This window comes from Oculina patagonica, chromosome 2, assembly GCF_052425735.1.
Source record: "Oculina patagonica isolate OP01 chromosome 2, crgOcupat, whole genome shotgun sequence".
Taxonomy (NCBI): Eukaryota; Metazoa; Cnidaria; class Anthozoa; order Scleractinia; family Oculinidae; genus Oculina; species Oculina patagonica.
The window spans coordinates 26,426,753-26,442,560 of NC_135759.1; the positions used below are offsets into that span (position 1 = coordinate 26,426,753).

The window sequence follows — 15,808 nt, forward strand, 5'->3', positions numbered from 1 at the left end:
ATTGATCAAAAGGCGTCGCGACCGATAGACAATGGAAAATGGGATTAAACTAAGGATTACAGGTGCTGTCTATGTTGATTAAAATGAGTTCTTTATTTTTTTGTTTATTTATCGGCACGCATGATCCAATCTTGTACATTTGTTGCACCCAAATTTCATTTCAAAATGATTATCGGTGCTGGGCCGCGTCTTGCGATATAGTTTAAAGCAATGGATCTCAAAGTGGCACAGGCAAGGTCTTTCTTGGAATAGTATATTCGTAGTACTACGAATATTGTTATCACTACAGAAGAGTCAGTTTCAATCCCTTATGAAGACTCATGCTTCAAAATTGGCCCGCTTAGTCTACAAAAAAGTAGGCGTTGACAAACACATCAACAACTTATCGTCCTACCATCTATCGTTCTTCGAAAAACTTGTCCTATGCAGAGGACTACAACTTGCAATACCTCAACAAGCATCTCCTCGAGATATTCAAGCAAGTTTTTAAAAAGCGTTTTGGAAGTTCGAACCACTGCTTCTATCAGATTCCAAGAAAGACCTTGCCAGTGCCACTTTGAGATCCATTGCTTTAAACTATATCGCAAGACGCGGTTCAACACCACCTAAAGCTCTGTTACAGGCCATTAACAAAATGATTATTCCTTTATTAAATACCTAAGGTATTTTCCGGACGATGTTTTTTTTCGTGTTTTGGATTGCAATACAGCTTTTTCTAATTAAACAGAAAAGAAAACCACGAACCAATATCACAACTAAAAAATCATGCAACTGGTGACAGTTAGTTTTTAGTCACTGGCTGGTTGAAAAAAAAATCAATTCTGATTGATTAGAGCATGTGGCGCGAGTTCTTTGGACCCCAGTTACAGACTTCAGCAGACACAAAACAAACTGAGCGAAGTGCTTTCTAATTTTAAGCTCATCTGGAATGCAAAACGCAAAACGTTGGTTGGCCAGTCTGAAGCCTTTACTCACCTTTCCAGTGTTTGAATAGCCTTCGTTTCTCCATGCATGCGACCAAACTGATTTACTATAATGTTTGGAAAGATGACTTACGAACATGCAGGCTTGTTTTTTATTAGTTCAGTAATTCTGTTTTACTGTGCCCAAGTATACAGTTGAAATTAAAGAGGCAAAGTCAATGGCTGATGATCTCCAGATCAAAGAAAAAAAAACTCAAAATAATAGTCTGCTTAGACTAGGTTAGCCTCACACGCAGTCGGGGGCTGAGACTGGGTTGATAAGCACCAATCAGGTAGTAATAAACGACGATGAAACCAGTAATGTGAAAGAAAAAACTGACGGATTGATTACGAACAAAAAATTCGAGCGGAATTTTTTTTAAAACATATTTTTTTAAAAACGTGACGCTGCTGTACACTTAGTTGATATGTAGCTATTTTGTCCATTCACCGCTACAAAGGTCACTCAATATTACTTCTCAGATACTTCAAAACACGCATTCTTGGTTGACAAACACTTCACAAAGTTGGATTTCGATTGGATTGAATTTACTTTCATTGTTTTTAAACGTGATCTCAAACACGAGCTACTAAGTTAGTTCTCATTTACTCGCAAACAAAAAAACCAATAAACCCGACAAAACCATATTTATAATTTTCGTTTGAAAGTGAAAACGCATACATATAAACTGTAAATACAACAATAAGTTTTTCAATTTATTTGGCAACTAATTGTGTTGCGGTAACTCTTAAGCTTATATATAAACATTCCGCAATTATTAATTTGAACGAGTCTTATTGGTGCTCAAGACTAACTATATCGTAAACAGAACAACGATCGCTAGCGGGGTTTACTGATACCTTAGTCAAATTTGTATTGTTTATTTGGTGACTTATTACTGAACAGGATGTGATTGTGACCATATACCGTACTTGGGTTGTTTCTTATTAAACACGGGGCACGGGGTATTCACAACGTCAGTTCTATTTGACCACAACCAATATCAGTTGTGTTGATATTGAACAACTCTTCCACATTCTGTATAATTCATGTATAAAGAGCTCAGGAAAACATTCATATTTGTTTTTCACTCATTGTTTTTATTTCGAATTCTCCTTTCAATTTAAGATGTGTTTACAAGTCATTGTGTGTTATCTTGCAGCGAGTTCCACGCTATTCAGCTATGATTATGTGATTCACCGTACAAGTGCCAGTGTTCTCCTCACAATCAGTTTATATGCTACAAATTACAAGACAAAATACATGCATAGAGTTCAATCAGGTTTTGATCAGAATGCGTTAAAAAGTCTGACTCAGTTCATTGAGTTAAGCGAGGTCTGTCCAGTCCTTCATACTTGGATTGACAGTTTATTAACGTCTCAGCCCGTTGTCTTCAATTAGCTTCTCTTCAGCATTCTCCTGATGCTCCGCACAGCATTCCATGCCGACGGTATCGGTATTCTGCCCTTCACGATCGGTATAATACACCACAACTACTCTAACCATCCGCACCTTCTTTTTATCTCCTTGTTTTCTCCATCTACACTCATTGTCCATTAAATTGTGAGACATCGCTTTTACTTCCACACGTTTGACTTCGTTCTTCCTATCCATCTTCACTAATGACAAAGCAAGCGTATTATGCGTGAGGAGATCAACAGGAGGAGACAGATATGTATTTTCTTTCAATCGCGTGACCTCAAATTTGATCATTCCATGACGTCATAGACTTCCTGCTTTTCTGAGAAACACATCCATACATCTGCTGGTCACATGGATAACAATAGAATGCATACCAGAGTTCCCTAACAACCGACGGGTTTGAATGTAGATTTTATGTTTGCCTCAAGTGCTCGTAATTTAATATCTTCGAATGATATTCATTGGAATAACTACTTTAAGGAAATCAAATTTATGTGCATAGAGAACAAACTTAAATAATTTTACTTCAAACTCGCTCATAGGATACTTGTTTCCAAAAAAGAACTTTACCTCTTTGGAGTATCGAACAACTCGGACTGTACCTACTGCGGCTAGCCAGACTCGATAAGCCATACTTTCATCGAGTGCCACCTTTCTAAACTGAATTCTTACATAAAGTTTTACAACACTTCAATGAAGAAAACGGCACCTCCTTTACGCAAAGTGATGAAGAACTTCTCTTTGGTAAATTCCTAAATTCTGGTAATCTGCAACGACACCGTCTACAAAAGAAATTAAACTACTGCATGCTATTGAAAAGTATTACCTTTACAATCAGAAACTTAATAAAACAGTCTGAGGTAAATGAATTCGCTAGAAAGCTTAATTTCAAATACCGCGTACGTAGAGAAATTGATATAAAAATTAAGACTAGTTAAAAGTTATTGTTAGTTGCTAGGCTTTATCAGTTAAATTATGTAACTTGATGTATTCTGTCTTCCTTTTTTTGTATGTGCCTTTTTTCACTTTCTGTAACATGTGTGATATTAAATAAATGTATAAAAAAAATATGCGTTGACGTCATGGGGTTATAAAAGCCAACCCCTTTCAAAATAGCCCCAAAAGCGATAATGAACACATTGGACTACTCGGAACGAACCGAGGATATGCAATTTGACGATACTTATTTAAACTCAGGGTATCGAATAAAAAAATGTTTTGTGAAACATTTGAGAAGAAAAATAAGCGATAGGAAAATAGAACGACGTTTCGATGACGCCATGTCATCATTATCAAGTTAAAATTATAATACGGAGTTCAGGCTTATATAGTGATCTAGGGTGTGATAATATATTAGCATATTAAGATTTTAATTAAATAAACAGTTTAGCACGCACAGAATCTGATTGCGTGTTAAAGGGACATGGTCAGCCTTCTTACCACGCTGACCTGGACACTAGTTTTCACGTTTTGAAAAAAGACCACTGTGGACTTTTTTCAAAACGAGCCATCAGAAATCTGCTTTAATCTTCTCAGTGTTTCACTAAATGGGAAAATTTAGAAGAAAAAAAAAACACTGAGAAGATTGAAGCAGATTTCTTAAGGTTCTCTACGCGTATTTTGATTTTGGGTTAAGGTGGACTTTTTTCAAAACGTGAACGCTGACCATGTCCCTTTAAGTTTCGGCTTTATGTTTCTAATAAAGAGCATTTCGTAAATTGAATGTTAAGTTTCGGCTTTATGTTTCTAATAAAGAGCATTTCGTAAATTAATTAATTCCGCCACGATCCTCCGCCATTTTGTTTCTCATGCCCGCGCGCCTTCGTTTCTGTATCCAGCTGTCTCCTGCGAATCTAACAAGCGACTTGGAGCAAGTCTAGAACAAGTTATGCGGAAGGACGAGTTGACGGATTACGAAAAACGAACTTGAGAAATTTACGTGAAGCATCAGGGAAATGGTCAAAACTATTGTACTCAGACAAGACCCACCACTCTGCAAAAAGACAGGTGGTCTCTTCATGTACCCCCTTTCCCCACCTTAAAAGATGGTGTCTTGTTTGTATAGCCCCCACTCTATCAGGAGTAGAAACTAAGAAAAAAATTTCAAACCTCCTTGTGCCATTTCTCCAGCAAGGCAAGCTTCATGCACACCTAATATGAAAGTCTCAACTCAAATTTTAAGGCCAATAAATTTTGTCCATTTGGCTAATCAGACAGGTGGTATCTTGCATAGCCCGCCCCCTACACAAGGTGGTTCCTCATCGAGTACACTTGTTATGACCACTTCCCTAAGCGTGCTTCCGCGCGTGACGGAGCTTCGTTTATAACTTTATGCTTATGTGGTTTACTCACGTAGTTGATATGTAGCTATTTATGTCCATTTACCACTACAAAGGTCAGTCAATATTACTTAAAACACTTAAAGACGGCAGTGATTGATGGCAAATAGTTGACAAACACTTCACACAGTTTGATCTCGATTGGATTGAACTGATATTGTCATTGTTTTTAAACGTGATCGCAAACAAGAGCCGTTAAGTTCGTTCTCAGTTATTTGGAATGTTAAGTCATTAAAAATAAATTTCAACAATCAGCCAATAAATCTGACAAAACCTAATTACTTTTCACTCACACAATTGAAAGTGAAAACGCACACATAACTGTAAACACAACAATGAGTTATTAGAATTTATACATGACAAACAATTGTGTTGCGGTAATTCTTAAGCTAATAAATATTCCGCAATTATCAATTTGAACGAATCGTATTGGCGTTCAAGAAGAAAAGAATTTCCTTTGTTAAACAAATTTATATTGTTTATTTGGTAACACGCAAAGAGACCTCAACATAAGCTAACGGCGTGGGACATCAACACAAGAGAAATAACTGCAGCTATGTATTTTAAATGCTTGAATAAAAGTATTCTTTTTATGGTGTAATGGATAGAAAGTCTACAGGCACAAAAACATCAAAAGACCAATCAATTGAGCAGGCATTAAGGAGGCTTAAATATTTACACACTTCGCTTATGCCACACGAAGCAAGCACAAGTCAAAATGAACATAAAATTGACGACAAAATTTTATTGACCAAAGGTTTGCAGCCGGGAATCGAGAAACCATTTACCAGGGCTAGAAGAACTCCAGAGAAACAATGTTTTCTATCTTTACAGCCCAAGACTTCAAGGACGCCTGGAGAAAAAGCTAAAACCCGGGTCGTTAAGCGTAAACAAGAGAAGAAAACGAAAGCTCTTCGAACAGGCCGTGCGCCATTACAGGCTTATCGCCCAACAAGTTCTTCAGTGGCAGGAGATGAAACACTTGAAACGAAAAGCGACAATGGAATAATTCTGAAAGATTACACTGTCGGTACTGAAGAACGTACTACTCAGTCGGCGTCAGGGACGTTCTGCACCGCTGACCCTTACAAATGCGTTCAGTGTTTCACGAACAACTTTAGTGAGCACGCTCACAGGAAGAAAGCGACCAGACAGTATTTTACAAACATGAGGATCAATCGTGTTACTTTCTCTGCTCGGCCGAGTGGCCACAAGGTCAAGTCAGTACGTGAAAACAAAATTGAAGTTCCTAAAAGTTGTTTCTTTAATGGCTGGGGCGTGCGGTCTAAGAAGGAATCTTTACCAAACGGGAACACAAACAACGATTTAAAACGACAAGCCGCGAAGGAAACCATGGATGTGACTGTCGGTTTAAAGACTCTTAGACTAGAACCCAAGAGAGTACAACATGAATACACTGAGCAAACAATCCCCCAGCCCCCTCCCACACCTGTTCGACAAATTGACATCAAGCTACCTCAAGGGGTAATGGTAAGGTATCAATTGCCAGAAGACGATTAACTGACTGTAGACATCTGAAATTATGGCAAGAAGAGGAGAAGTAAAAATGATCATCTTATTCCAATAAATCAGTACTGATCAGGTAACTAAATTCTCCTCACTATATCTAATACAGTCCGAAATATATTCAGACTCTACGAGTTTTCGTAGTGCAAGCTAGATAGTTAATATAAACAAACTATATTGAGACCAGAAAGGCTACTTTCTAAATATTGAGGACTCTTGAAAGGGTTTAGCTCCCTGTATTGTGAGAAGCGTGTCATGGGTTCTGGCACTGGTTGTTCATTCAGTTACAAATCAGTATCAAATATTATGAAAACTGTAAACTGTGATCGTTTTGTTGGTGACACTGGCCATTAATTTATCGATGTTAAACAAATTTGTATTCCACTGTTTCAATAAAGATTATATTTACTTAAAAAATCTGTCAGTGAAAATCTTTGTTTTAATATATGGACAGTTATGCAGCTGGCAAACATCAAGGTTCCCAATGGGCTATAAATTCTTCCAGCCCAAGCTTTAGACTCTGTAGTGGAGAATTTTCTGTGGCAATCAGAGAAATTCATCTGCTTGAAAATGAAACAAAACTGCTGCAAACAAGGGAAAGGACGACAAACACGATTACAAAGGATTTAAGGGAGCTAAAAATGAGTTTTCAAAGTTGAAAGTTTGTCTTTTAGAGTTTTTCATTATGTTTACAAATTAGTCACGTGATAAAATTTAGTTTTATCATATTAATTATCTAGATTTACAAAGGCAGTTAATTGTATAGAAAGTAACATTCTTTTAAACGGGCATTGTCCTTACAATATTGGCATTTAAACGCTTTACAGTATTATAGAACAATATGGGAGAATTCGCGCTTTTGTTTTGAATTAACAAAGACTGTCGATTTAAGAAAATTCTGCTTCTAAAGATAAATCGAGTGTTAAACACTTTTAAGGACCGATGGAAATAAACCGCCATTTGAGGTCCTAAAATGTGTGCTACCCGCTAAAAAAGTACTTCATAAGAAAATTAGAGCGACATATATTAATATTTTCTGCATCAGGTACAGTCAGTAAATAAATGTCATATTTTTGCTTAATTTAAATATTTCACGACAACAACTATTAATTATTGATATCGTTTACATCTTCTTTGGACCTGGTGCTCTGTGTTGAAATGGGAGAATATAGATGAATTTCGTGTAGAAATTCACTAAAATGTACGTTTCGTTTATATTTTGGTTGCGAATCTTCAATTTCAGTAACACCATTTTGTATTTCTTTCGGTCTGACTCCTTCAATCGACAAACTTCCGCTCTCAAGTTCATTCCACTTTGCTAAGCGATAGGGTGGAATTTCAATATTTACAAAAGGCACTAGCCAAAGATGCCCTTCATCAGTACTTATTGCCTCGGAAGATAAGTTTATTTCTCTCGGCGGTGTGATACGTGGAATTTTCGGAACGCCTGATATCGAAGAAGAGTTAACGCCATTGCCAAAGTCGTGAAGCATAAAATGGTCTCTAGGCAACTGTCGAACAGTTAAACAAGTCTCTGCAGTAAACGTGCTCGGCTCGTTACGAGAATTTTGCGGATTGCGTTTCTTCTTTCGGTGTGGTTTAATAGTATTAACTTTGCTGTCCTTAATTTTAGGCAACGGCGGCATTTTTGGGAGCGTTGTGTAAAATATTTCTTTATTTTCTGGTGGTATACCCTCCAATTTCGGCAACACAAGTTGCGCGCGATCTTCGGAGTGAGTCACAATGCGGTCGTCAACAAAATTACCATTAGCATCACTTTTAACAAGAAGCTGCTTCAAATAATCTTTGTCATTAAAATAAATCGGTTTCGATAAGTCCTCATGCTGATGTTTTGGTGAAGCTTTCTTGCGCCGTGCACGCGATTCTGTTAATCCGTTGTTAGACACTAGTTCCTCGCAAGCTTGTGGCTTTCTGTTGGCTTGTTTCTCGTCAGCCCTGTTTGTGTCGGATAATCCTTTTCTAAATATGCGCACAGCCTTTTCTTCATAGCGTCTATGTAACAGTAACAGTTCCTGAACCTCTTTGTAACTCCTTTTATCCTTCACTGCTGTAGGAGAACCGGTCAAAGCGAGTGGCATGGTGAAACCTCCAGTTACCTTCCGTACAGCTTCACACGGCAGCTTTTAACAGGCTAAAACGAACTTAATCATCCAATAACACAAGCAAACTTTGTTTGACACTAGCATTAGAAATCTAATAAGTAAACCAGTCCAAATATCGCTTGGTAAACAGTAAGTTATCGAAGACACGAAAAACTCGCTTTGTTCGCTTCGGATAAAGTGTCAATAAGAAATGACAGGCTCGCGTCGAATGAATATTTTATGAAATATTCAAGCTATCGGCTGGCTATGACCAATGACCCAAGAAGTATCACATTGCGAGTATTAAGATCCTTTAAAATAATCTAAAATAATCACTTTTATAACCTAACATTTTTCTTTGCATCAGGATACGTTGCCAAAACTAAAAAGCCCTATCAGGCTGATGCATTTTGTGGATTATGTCTTTTCTGATAAAAAATAACATGATCGAGAAAAGTGGTACTAAAAATACGATTTGATCTATTTTAGCGTGACATCAATACTAAGATTATTTGCATTATTTGCATCTTTTGTCTTTTTATAAGCAGAGCTGGGACAATATTGTCATTTCTCCGAGTGGTCGGCCGCCTAATGTATTTTTTGTGACGATTTTCCTGTTTAAGCATATGTATTGTACCTACACACATAAAACAGGCGCACTATGCAAAAATTATGTCGTGCATGAACAAAAACATGATGATTTGTTTTAATACATTAAAGGATATGATCGTGATGTGTTATGCAAAATATGTAGCATGCTGCGTGAACTTTACGCGAAGTTAAATTATCACCGTGTGTGGCAATTAAATAATTATGATAATTAGTAGGAACACTAAAAAAAGCCTGTCAGTAACAATTAACCGTTTGAAGTTCCGATGTAAATTCTCCTTACAGGTCTCCACACATTTCTTAAAGTTAAGTAGTTGTTGGGAGAATTTTACGCTATTTGGTTACGTACACATCTCGGGTTAGGGTGCTGCGCGGTCCAGCGTTCAAAAGATGCTATCGTTGCTGTTTATCTAGCTTGGCTTGCGTGGCAGACGAACAAAACCCCGGTATAGTCTGGGAGTTTAGTTCGTCTGCAACGCAGGCTACTGTTTACAGCTAACTAGAGAAAGGTTGTCGGAAAAAAGCACAAAAGTGCACGCGACAAGACCGAAAGGTGGTCTGGGTATTCACCTGAATTTTGCACTCTCTCCTCCTCAGAGCGGCCTCTTTCGTGTTTCGTACGGGCTGAAAAATGGGGAGAGGTGAAAAGTAAGCGCGCGGAGCCTGGGGAGAATCGAAACGAAAGCGCGCGGGGGACACCGGGAAGGGAAAAGGGAAGGAGAGAGGACTCGCTCCCGCAGCTTCGCCTTTCCCGTCGTCCCCCGCGCTCCCCATATTTTTCATTTTTCGTGTTTTTCGCCTTCCCCCGCTGAAGGAGCCTCTGCGAAGGAGAGAGAACTTTGCATATTGGCCAAGAGGAAATGTACAAGTTTGTATTTTTGCACGTGACGATTTTGTTTTTCCTCTCAGGGCCTGTTTATATGGAAGAGAGTTGTCCCTGGTAGGAGGGTTACCCTCCATACCGAGCCACCCCGGGCGAGAGAGCTTTTCATACGTTTCTTTATAAATAGCTGCGAACTGTTTATATGAGAAATTGCAAAGTTGGCTCGGGGGGCAGGGTGACCCTGGGTGGAGGGTCATTCGCTTTGATGGTAGGGTGACCCTGGGGAGCGAGCCAACTTTTTTCATATAAACAGTTTGGTTATTTTTGCCTCGCCTACAAGGGACAAGTTGACACACACGGAGCATGCGCAAATGCTAGAATCGGCCAAAACAGCATCAAGTTGGCGGAAAATTTGTCTAAAATGGTCTTTGTCGATGTTTCAGCGTTCCTGATTTTAAAAAAGACAGCCTTAATAGATATTTCAAAATAACTCTCGCCAGTCTTTTGAACCGAGAGGGCCAAGTTTGGCTCGGTCAATAGGGACAACTTTCTCATATAAACGCTCGGTAAAAGATAGCTCGGGGGAAAGGGTTACCCTCCTACCAGGGACAACGCTCCTCCATATAAACAGGCCCTCAGAAAGCCTTTTTCTGTAGCGTCACTTTTACTGTCGCTTGTATTTGAGTTTTGAAATTTCTTCTCAAATTCAGCGTGGCAAAAGTACCTTGTTTTCCCATGTCTGAAGAAAAAGAAAACGTGCAAATTCGCGTTTGTCATGTCACCATCTTAACAGTATCTTATTAGTATTCAGCACGTGCAGTAGCTCTCTACTTCCACCCACTCTACACATTCTACCTTTCTCCGAGGATTGAAAGGGCTAAAAGTTCCCAGACAATAAAAACCGTATCTGATTTTCTATGGCTCTCTCAATGACTCTGCTTCTGACTTTGGTTTTATCTGACCAAGACACTACGCAAACACGGGGGGCGCGACTTGCGCTAGAAAAGTATCATTCTCGTACCTCGAGTCTTCGTCCCTTCTGCGCTGACCGCTGGTCAAAGGGAACGAGGATGGAAAAGTATGAGCCAAGCCACGCAGGATAATGGCGGACGGGAAGTGTGGACGATGCTTCTGCATTTGTTGATATTATTGCATTTCCTTTTATTATTATCAATCAGTATAACTTTATATTTTATTTGTTCTCGTTTCCTTCTACTCTTTTGAAAGTTTACATCTATCTTTTAACAGCTCACCGGTTTCAATACTCATTTGATGAGTGCTTTATACAACGCTTTGCTTGAAAAGAAAGTTCCAAATATCGACACTACTACACCAAACACAATCATGATGTAATCTAAAGCAACTGCCGCCAGTTTAAATCTCCTTTCCTCAGAAACAAATGCGCTACACAAGGCAGTTCCAAACATTTAAATTTTTTATTGTTTTAGTATAAAATAATATGGTATTAATTTTCGCGTGCTTAAATCAGTTTCGCGAAATGTTCTTTTTTTCGTGCGTACTAAATTTCGCAATTATCTTTAAATCCCGAAAATCGCGAAAATGAGTAAGAATTAGGTATGCAGTGAGAATAGTGTGAGCGATGCTTCTGCATTTGTAGAGATTATATATTGCGTCAGACGGTCTTCTTCTATTATTATCACTCAGTCTCTCCTTTTACTACACAGCTTAAGACAATAGTCTGTTTAAAATGTTGTTTATATTTTATTCGTTGCTATTAAAAGTTTACATCTCTCTTCTAACAGCTCGCCGGTTTCAATACTCAATTGTTTAGTGCTTTATACAATGCTTTGCTTGAAAAGAAAATTCCAAATATCGACACTACTACACCAAACACAATCATGATGTAATCTAGAGCAATTTGCTGCCAGTTTAAATCTTTTTTCCTCAGGTACAGATGCGCTACACAAGGCAGAATACAGTTAAATAAAGGAAGCGATAAATTGCCAAAAAAGGATGTTAAAAGACCAAAATGCGGAATAAAAGCTGCAGCTAGAAGCGTAACAGTAACAAGCAAAACTCGGAGCCCTACAAAATAAACTAATCTCGGCAATTTAACTTTCGTCCGCAGATGAAAATAAAGAAATGATTCTTCGATGTACTGAAAAACTGCAAGTAGAGGCAGAGCGTAAGAAAATAAACAGCTTATGACAAATACAGTGCTGACGATAACATGAGGCGCACTGTTTGGAAGATTGTTAATTACAATCTCATCTGTGGCAAAAGAGAACGAAAGAAAACCAAAAATGGAGAAGGTTAACTTGAATACGACTGCAGCGATATAGGCAAGTGCTAAAGCTCGTCCAAATTTGGATTTGTCAGCCATGCTTCCCTCAACAGAAGGAACAATAGGGGCTGAGCCGTAGCTGAACATAATGATCCCTAGGGAAACAAGAAAGCCTTCCGTGTCCCAGAACAAGAGATCTTTGGCGTTCCACTGTGATTTGTGGGTAGCTCCGTACCACAAGATTACCGCTGCAGTTCCCAGTAAAGCTGCAATGCCAATGACGCTCAGCCAGGCGATCTGTGACAACGACTTCAAAAATGTCGACGGAAGAACAACAGCAGCCGCAATGCACGTCCAGATTGCTGGTGTGAGGGGTACTGACGGGAATGCTGATGTCATCAGCGAGCCACACAAGATAAGATATGAAGTCGCGATGACAGTCAAATCAAAACACTGCACAGCGGCTACCATAGTTCCACCAAAACGAGGCCACATAGCTTTTCCGATCTCATTCCACGAGGAACGCACGCGTACGTCGCCATGGATATCGTCTTTCTTGTACAGACACTCAATCAGCACTTTGGCTGTGAACCAGTAGACAAAAGGCATGACAATAAAGGCTGCGACCGCTGCTATCCCACCTTTAGCTACAGCGAACGGTAGCGCTAAGAAACCAACTCCTTCAATAAAGTTGATAATGTTTAGTGTTGCTTTCCACACAGAAGCACGACCGTTGTCAAGGGCAATTAGTGGCGTTTTCTCGCTCATGGACAGGGTCTCACCGGATTCGTCAACAAAAGGGGAGGGGTGCTCTTGATTTGTGAACACACTAACACTAGTCTCATTATTGAAGCAGTTCTCCATGATCGATGCTGAAACATGAAAAAAAGATAGAATAATCTACCAATCTTAAAACAAAGTGACACCGCGTAGAGGCGTAGCTACCCTAAGGCTTAGGCCCTGGTCACAAATTTTTACGAAAATTCGTTAACTGGTGGAACGTATTACATTAAATTTGCCCCAAAGCAACGATGTTGTTTCCCTGGGGCCGCGGCCGGGAGCCAGCAGAGGCCTTTCGTACTTCCGGCCAATCACGAAGAATCCTCTGAGTCGGAAATGTCAGTCTCATCTCCTGTTATCCTCCCGCTGGGTACGATGTCGCTCATTCCCAGACTCGTCCCCAGTCCTCTTGTGAGTCCGTTTCGAGTCTAGAAGACTGGATGAAACTGAAACTTCGCGTCAAGTTTGAGTGACTGTTTGCGCGTACATTCCTATTTATCTAGCGGTTTACGGTCAAGAAATTAAGAAATTGCGGTCTTAAGGGGAAAACGAAAGCTTTTTGCGTTCTAGGAAAAACAAAATAAATATATATTAATAATAAATAATATATTAATATGGCCGAGTTTACGGAATACTTCCAATAATTTCCCTGCGAGCAGGCTCAACGTCTAGGCTTTTATAGATTGTGCAAGCATAATTTTTGGCATAATTGGAGCTAAAAAGCATAATTTGTGAAACGAGCACTGCCACGGCATAATTAGCAATTTTTAGCACTTTTTGGAGCATAAATTCATAAAATGTAGTAAATATGGTGTACTTTCTACAGAAATAAATGAAATTTAGGTAGTTTGTTCTTGCAATGCGTGTTTTAGCTATACAATTGTGATTGTTAAGTCGTTGGAGGCATTTTACAAACGGTTTAGAGATGCGAGCAGCTAATTTGGACAGCTGACGGCCGTGATAAACTGCCATAAACACAAATAAATTTACAACAACAGTTTATTTAAAAAACATCATAATTTGGTGTCGTTATTGCGCACCTCTATGTATAGAATCTACGTGAGCATAATTTCGGAAATCAGAAGCATAATTTGGGAATTCTGGCATAATTTTTGCATAATTTGGCAAAATTTTGAGCACTGCTAGTAGCATAATATGCCACTTTTAGGAGCACAATCTATAAAAGCCTATCAACGTCGGTTCGGCGGGCAGCTTCGCCGCTCACGTACTCGCTCACGTGTCGCGGGCTCGCGGCTTCGCCGATCACGTGTCACGGCTTTGCCGTGCATACATTTCACAAACGTGCAAAGCCTGCTCGCAGGCTGCCCTATAATCATCCCTCTTTTTCTGCTGCTGTTTGAACTACGGTTAACACAGGAAAATATAATGTTGAACGGGAAAAGTACTTAAATAGCATTTAGTAATTTTGGAACCGATAGCTGTAGATAACTTGCGGTGTGTTATTTAAAATTATGATTGTTTTGAAAGTCAATGTGTATCCATCTGACGGACTCGAAGATCAAAATGCTCCAGGCGTTGTCAATCGATAGAAATCGATATTGGGAATCAATTGATACAATCGATGTTTAATCAGCTAAATCGGAGCCACCATACTAAGCTAAAGCGAACTTATCAACTCACTGTCTTAAAAAATGCGACTCAGTTATTAGAAAATCAGATATAAAAACTAATTTGTTAAAACATTACAATAAAAAGTTATTTAAAAATGTAGCTTACTCTTAAAAGATGACACTGAAGTTAACGTTATTTCACGAACTTCTAGAGGCAAGCGAGTTCCAGTCTGCAATGGCATGATACTTAAAACACTGCTTTCCCCAGTTTTTTTGTTTTTTTTGTTTTTCGTGCGAGTATTGTACGTCTTGTACCTGTGCACGTCCTTATTTGTAATAAAATTAAAATCATAGTCAATCAGGCCAGTAAAAAGCTTGTAAGCTGTTGCACATCTGTGAAATTTTTACCGAAGTTCCAGCTTCTTCCAGCCCAAATTACGTAATGCCTCTGTTGAGGATGACAGCATTGGTAGGTGTAGCACAACTTTGGCCGCTTTGTTTTGAGGAATCTGAAGGGATTCCATCGGGACAAGATTATTTTTGTCACCCATACTAAATCAGCGAAATCCAAGATTTGGTAAAATTAGGGTATTATTTCACAAACGTCAGCCTGCTCGCAGGTTACGTAATAATAGACCCTATATTTCGGCTGCTGTTTGAGAACTGTTTGAACTATTTGACTCTGTTATTACATACGGTTAACACAGAAAAATATAAAGTTGAACGGGAAAAGGTACTTAAAAGGCATTTAGCAATTGTCAAAACGATAGCTGTAGATAACTTGCAGTGTGTTATTTAGAATTATTGTTTTGAAAGTCCATGCGTATCCATCTGACGGATTCGAAATCCAATTGCTCCAGGCGTTGTCAATCGATAGAAATCGATATCTGGAATCAATTGATACAAACGATATTCGAGTCAGCTAATAGGATGGACTTACCTTTAAGGAAATCGGAGCACTAAACAAGATGGAGCGAACTTATCAACTCACGCGACTGTATACACTGTATGCTAATCAGAAAAAATATATATTTACGTATTATTGTTGCACATGTAGTAATATGCACATGTAATTATATGTAAATCACTTGACCGTTTGCACAGCAACGTGTAACATTATGTTTGGAAAATACCAAACAATGATGTACCATAGTTTTAAAAGCTCCTCTTTTCGGCTTCTTTGTCAATGACAATGGCCTGGACAATGGCCGTACGTTGAATGTTTTAATTAAATGTTCCAGGGGGGGGGGGGGGGGGGAAGAAACGAGGTCTGGGACCGAGTAGCGATGCTCTCACAACTTGCAAAGCGATCAATTCACGATGTAGTCAGCGGGTTTTGGACGATGATGCAACAGGCAATCTTTTCCCGCGAAATGGAAGTTGCTATGTCGTGGAATCACTTATTTTAAAGGGGTTCAATTCTCTTA

At 39.0% G+C, this 15,808-nt stretch overlaps 3 protein-coding genes across 4 annotated transcripts; 1 reads left to right on the plus strand and 2 right to left on the minus strand.

Annotated features, from left to right (window-relative positions):
• Positions 1–5,241: 5,241 nt before the first annotated feature.
• On the plus strand, positions 5,242–6,578 carry LOC144643823 (uncharacterized). Its single transcript, XM_078503193.1, has one exon. The coding sequence runs from the start codon at positions 5,325–5,327 to the stop codon at positions 6,243–6,245; it is 921 nt and encodes a 306-aa protein (XP_078359319.1). The 5' UTR covers positions 5,242–5,324; the 3' UTR covers positions 6,246–6,578.
• A 22-nt stretch (positions 6,579–6,600) lies between these two features.
• Positions 6,601–8,569, minus strand: LOC144643822 (uncharacterized). The gene has a single exon (XM_078503192.1). The coding sequence runs from the start codon at positions 8,348–8,350 to the stop codon at positions 7,358–7,360; it is 993 nt and encodes a 330-aa protein (XP_078359318.1). The 5' UTR covers positions 8,351–8,569; the 3' UTR covers positions 6,601–7,357.
• A 2,692-nt stretch (positions 8,570–11,261) lies between these two features.
• Positions 11,262–15,340, minus strand: LOC144643826 (vesicular inhibitory amino acid transporter-like). Of its 2 annotated transcripts, none has more exons than XM_078503196.1 (2): positions 14,548–14,592; positions 11,262–12,902 (listed from the first exon to the last, which is right to left on the minus strand). In XM_078503196.1, exon 2 carries the CDS (start codon positions 12,892–12,894, stop codon positions 11,566–11,568), a length of 1,329 nt encoding a protein of 442 aa, XP_078359322.1. In that variant the 5' UTR covers positions 12,895–12,902; positions 14,548–14,592; the 3' UTR covers positions 11,262–11,565. The 2 variants fall into 2 exon arrangements, with proteins under 2 accessions (XP_078359322.1, XP_078359321.1); XM_078503195.1 differs by lacking the exon at positions 14,548–14,592 and adding an exon at positions 15,322–15,340 and having other exon boundaries at positions 11,263–12,902.
• Positions 15,341–15,808: the final 468 nt, after the last annotated feature.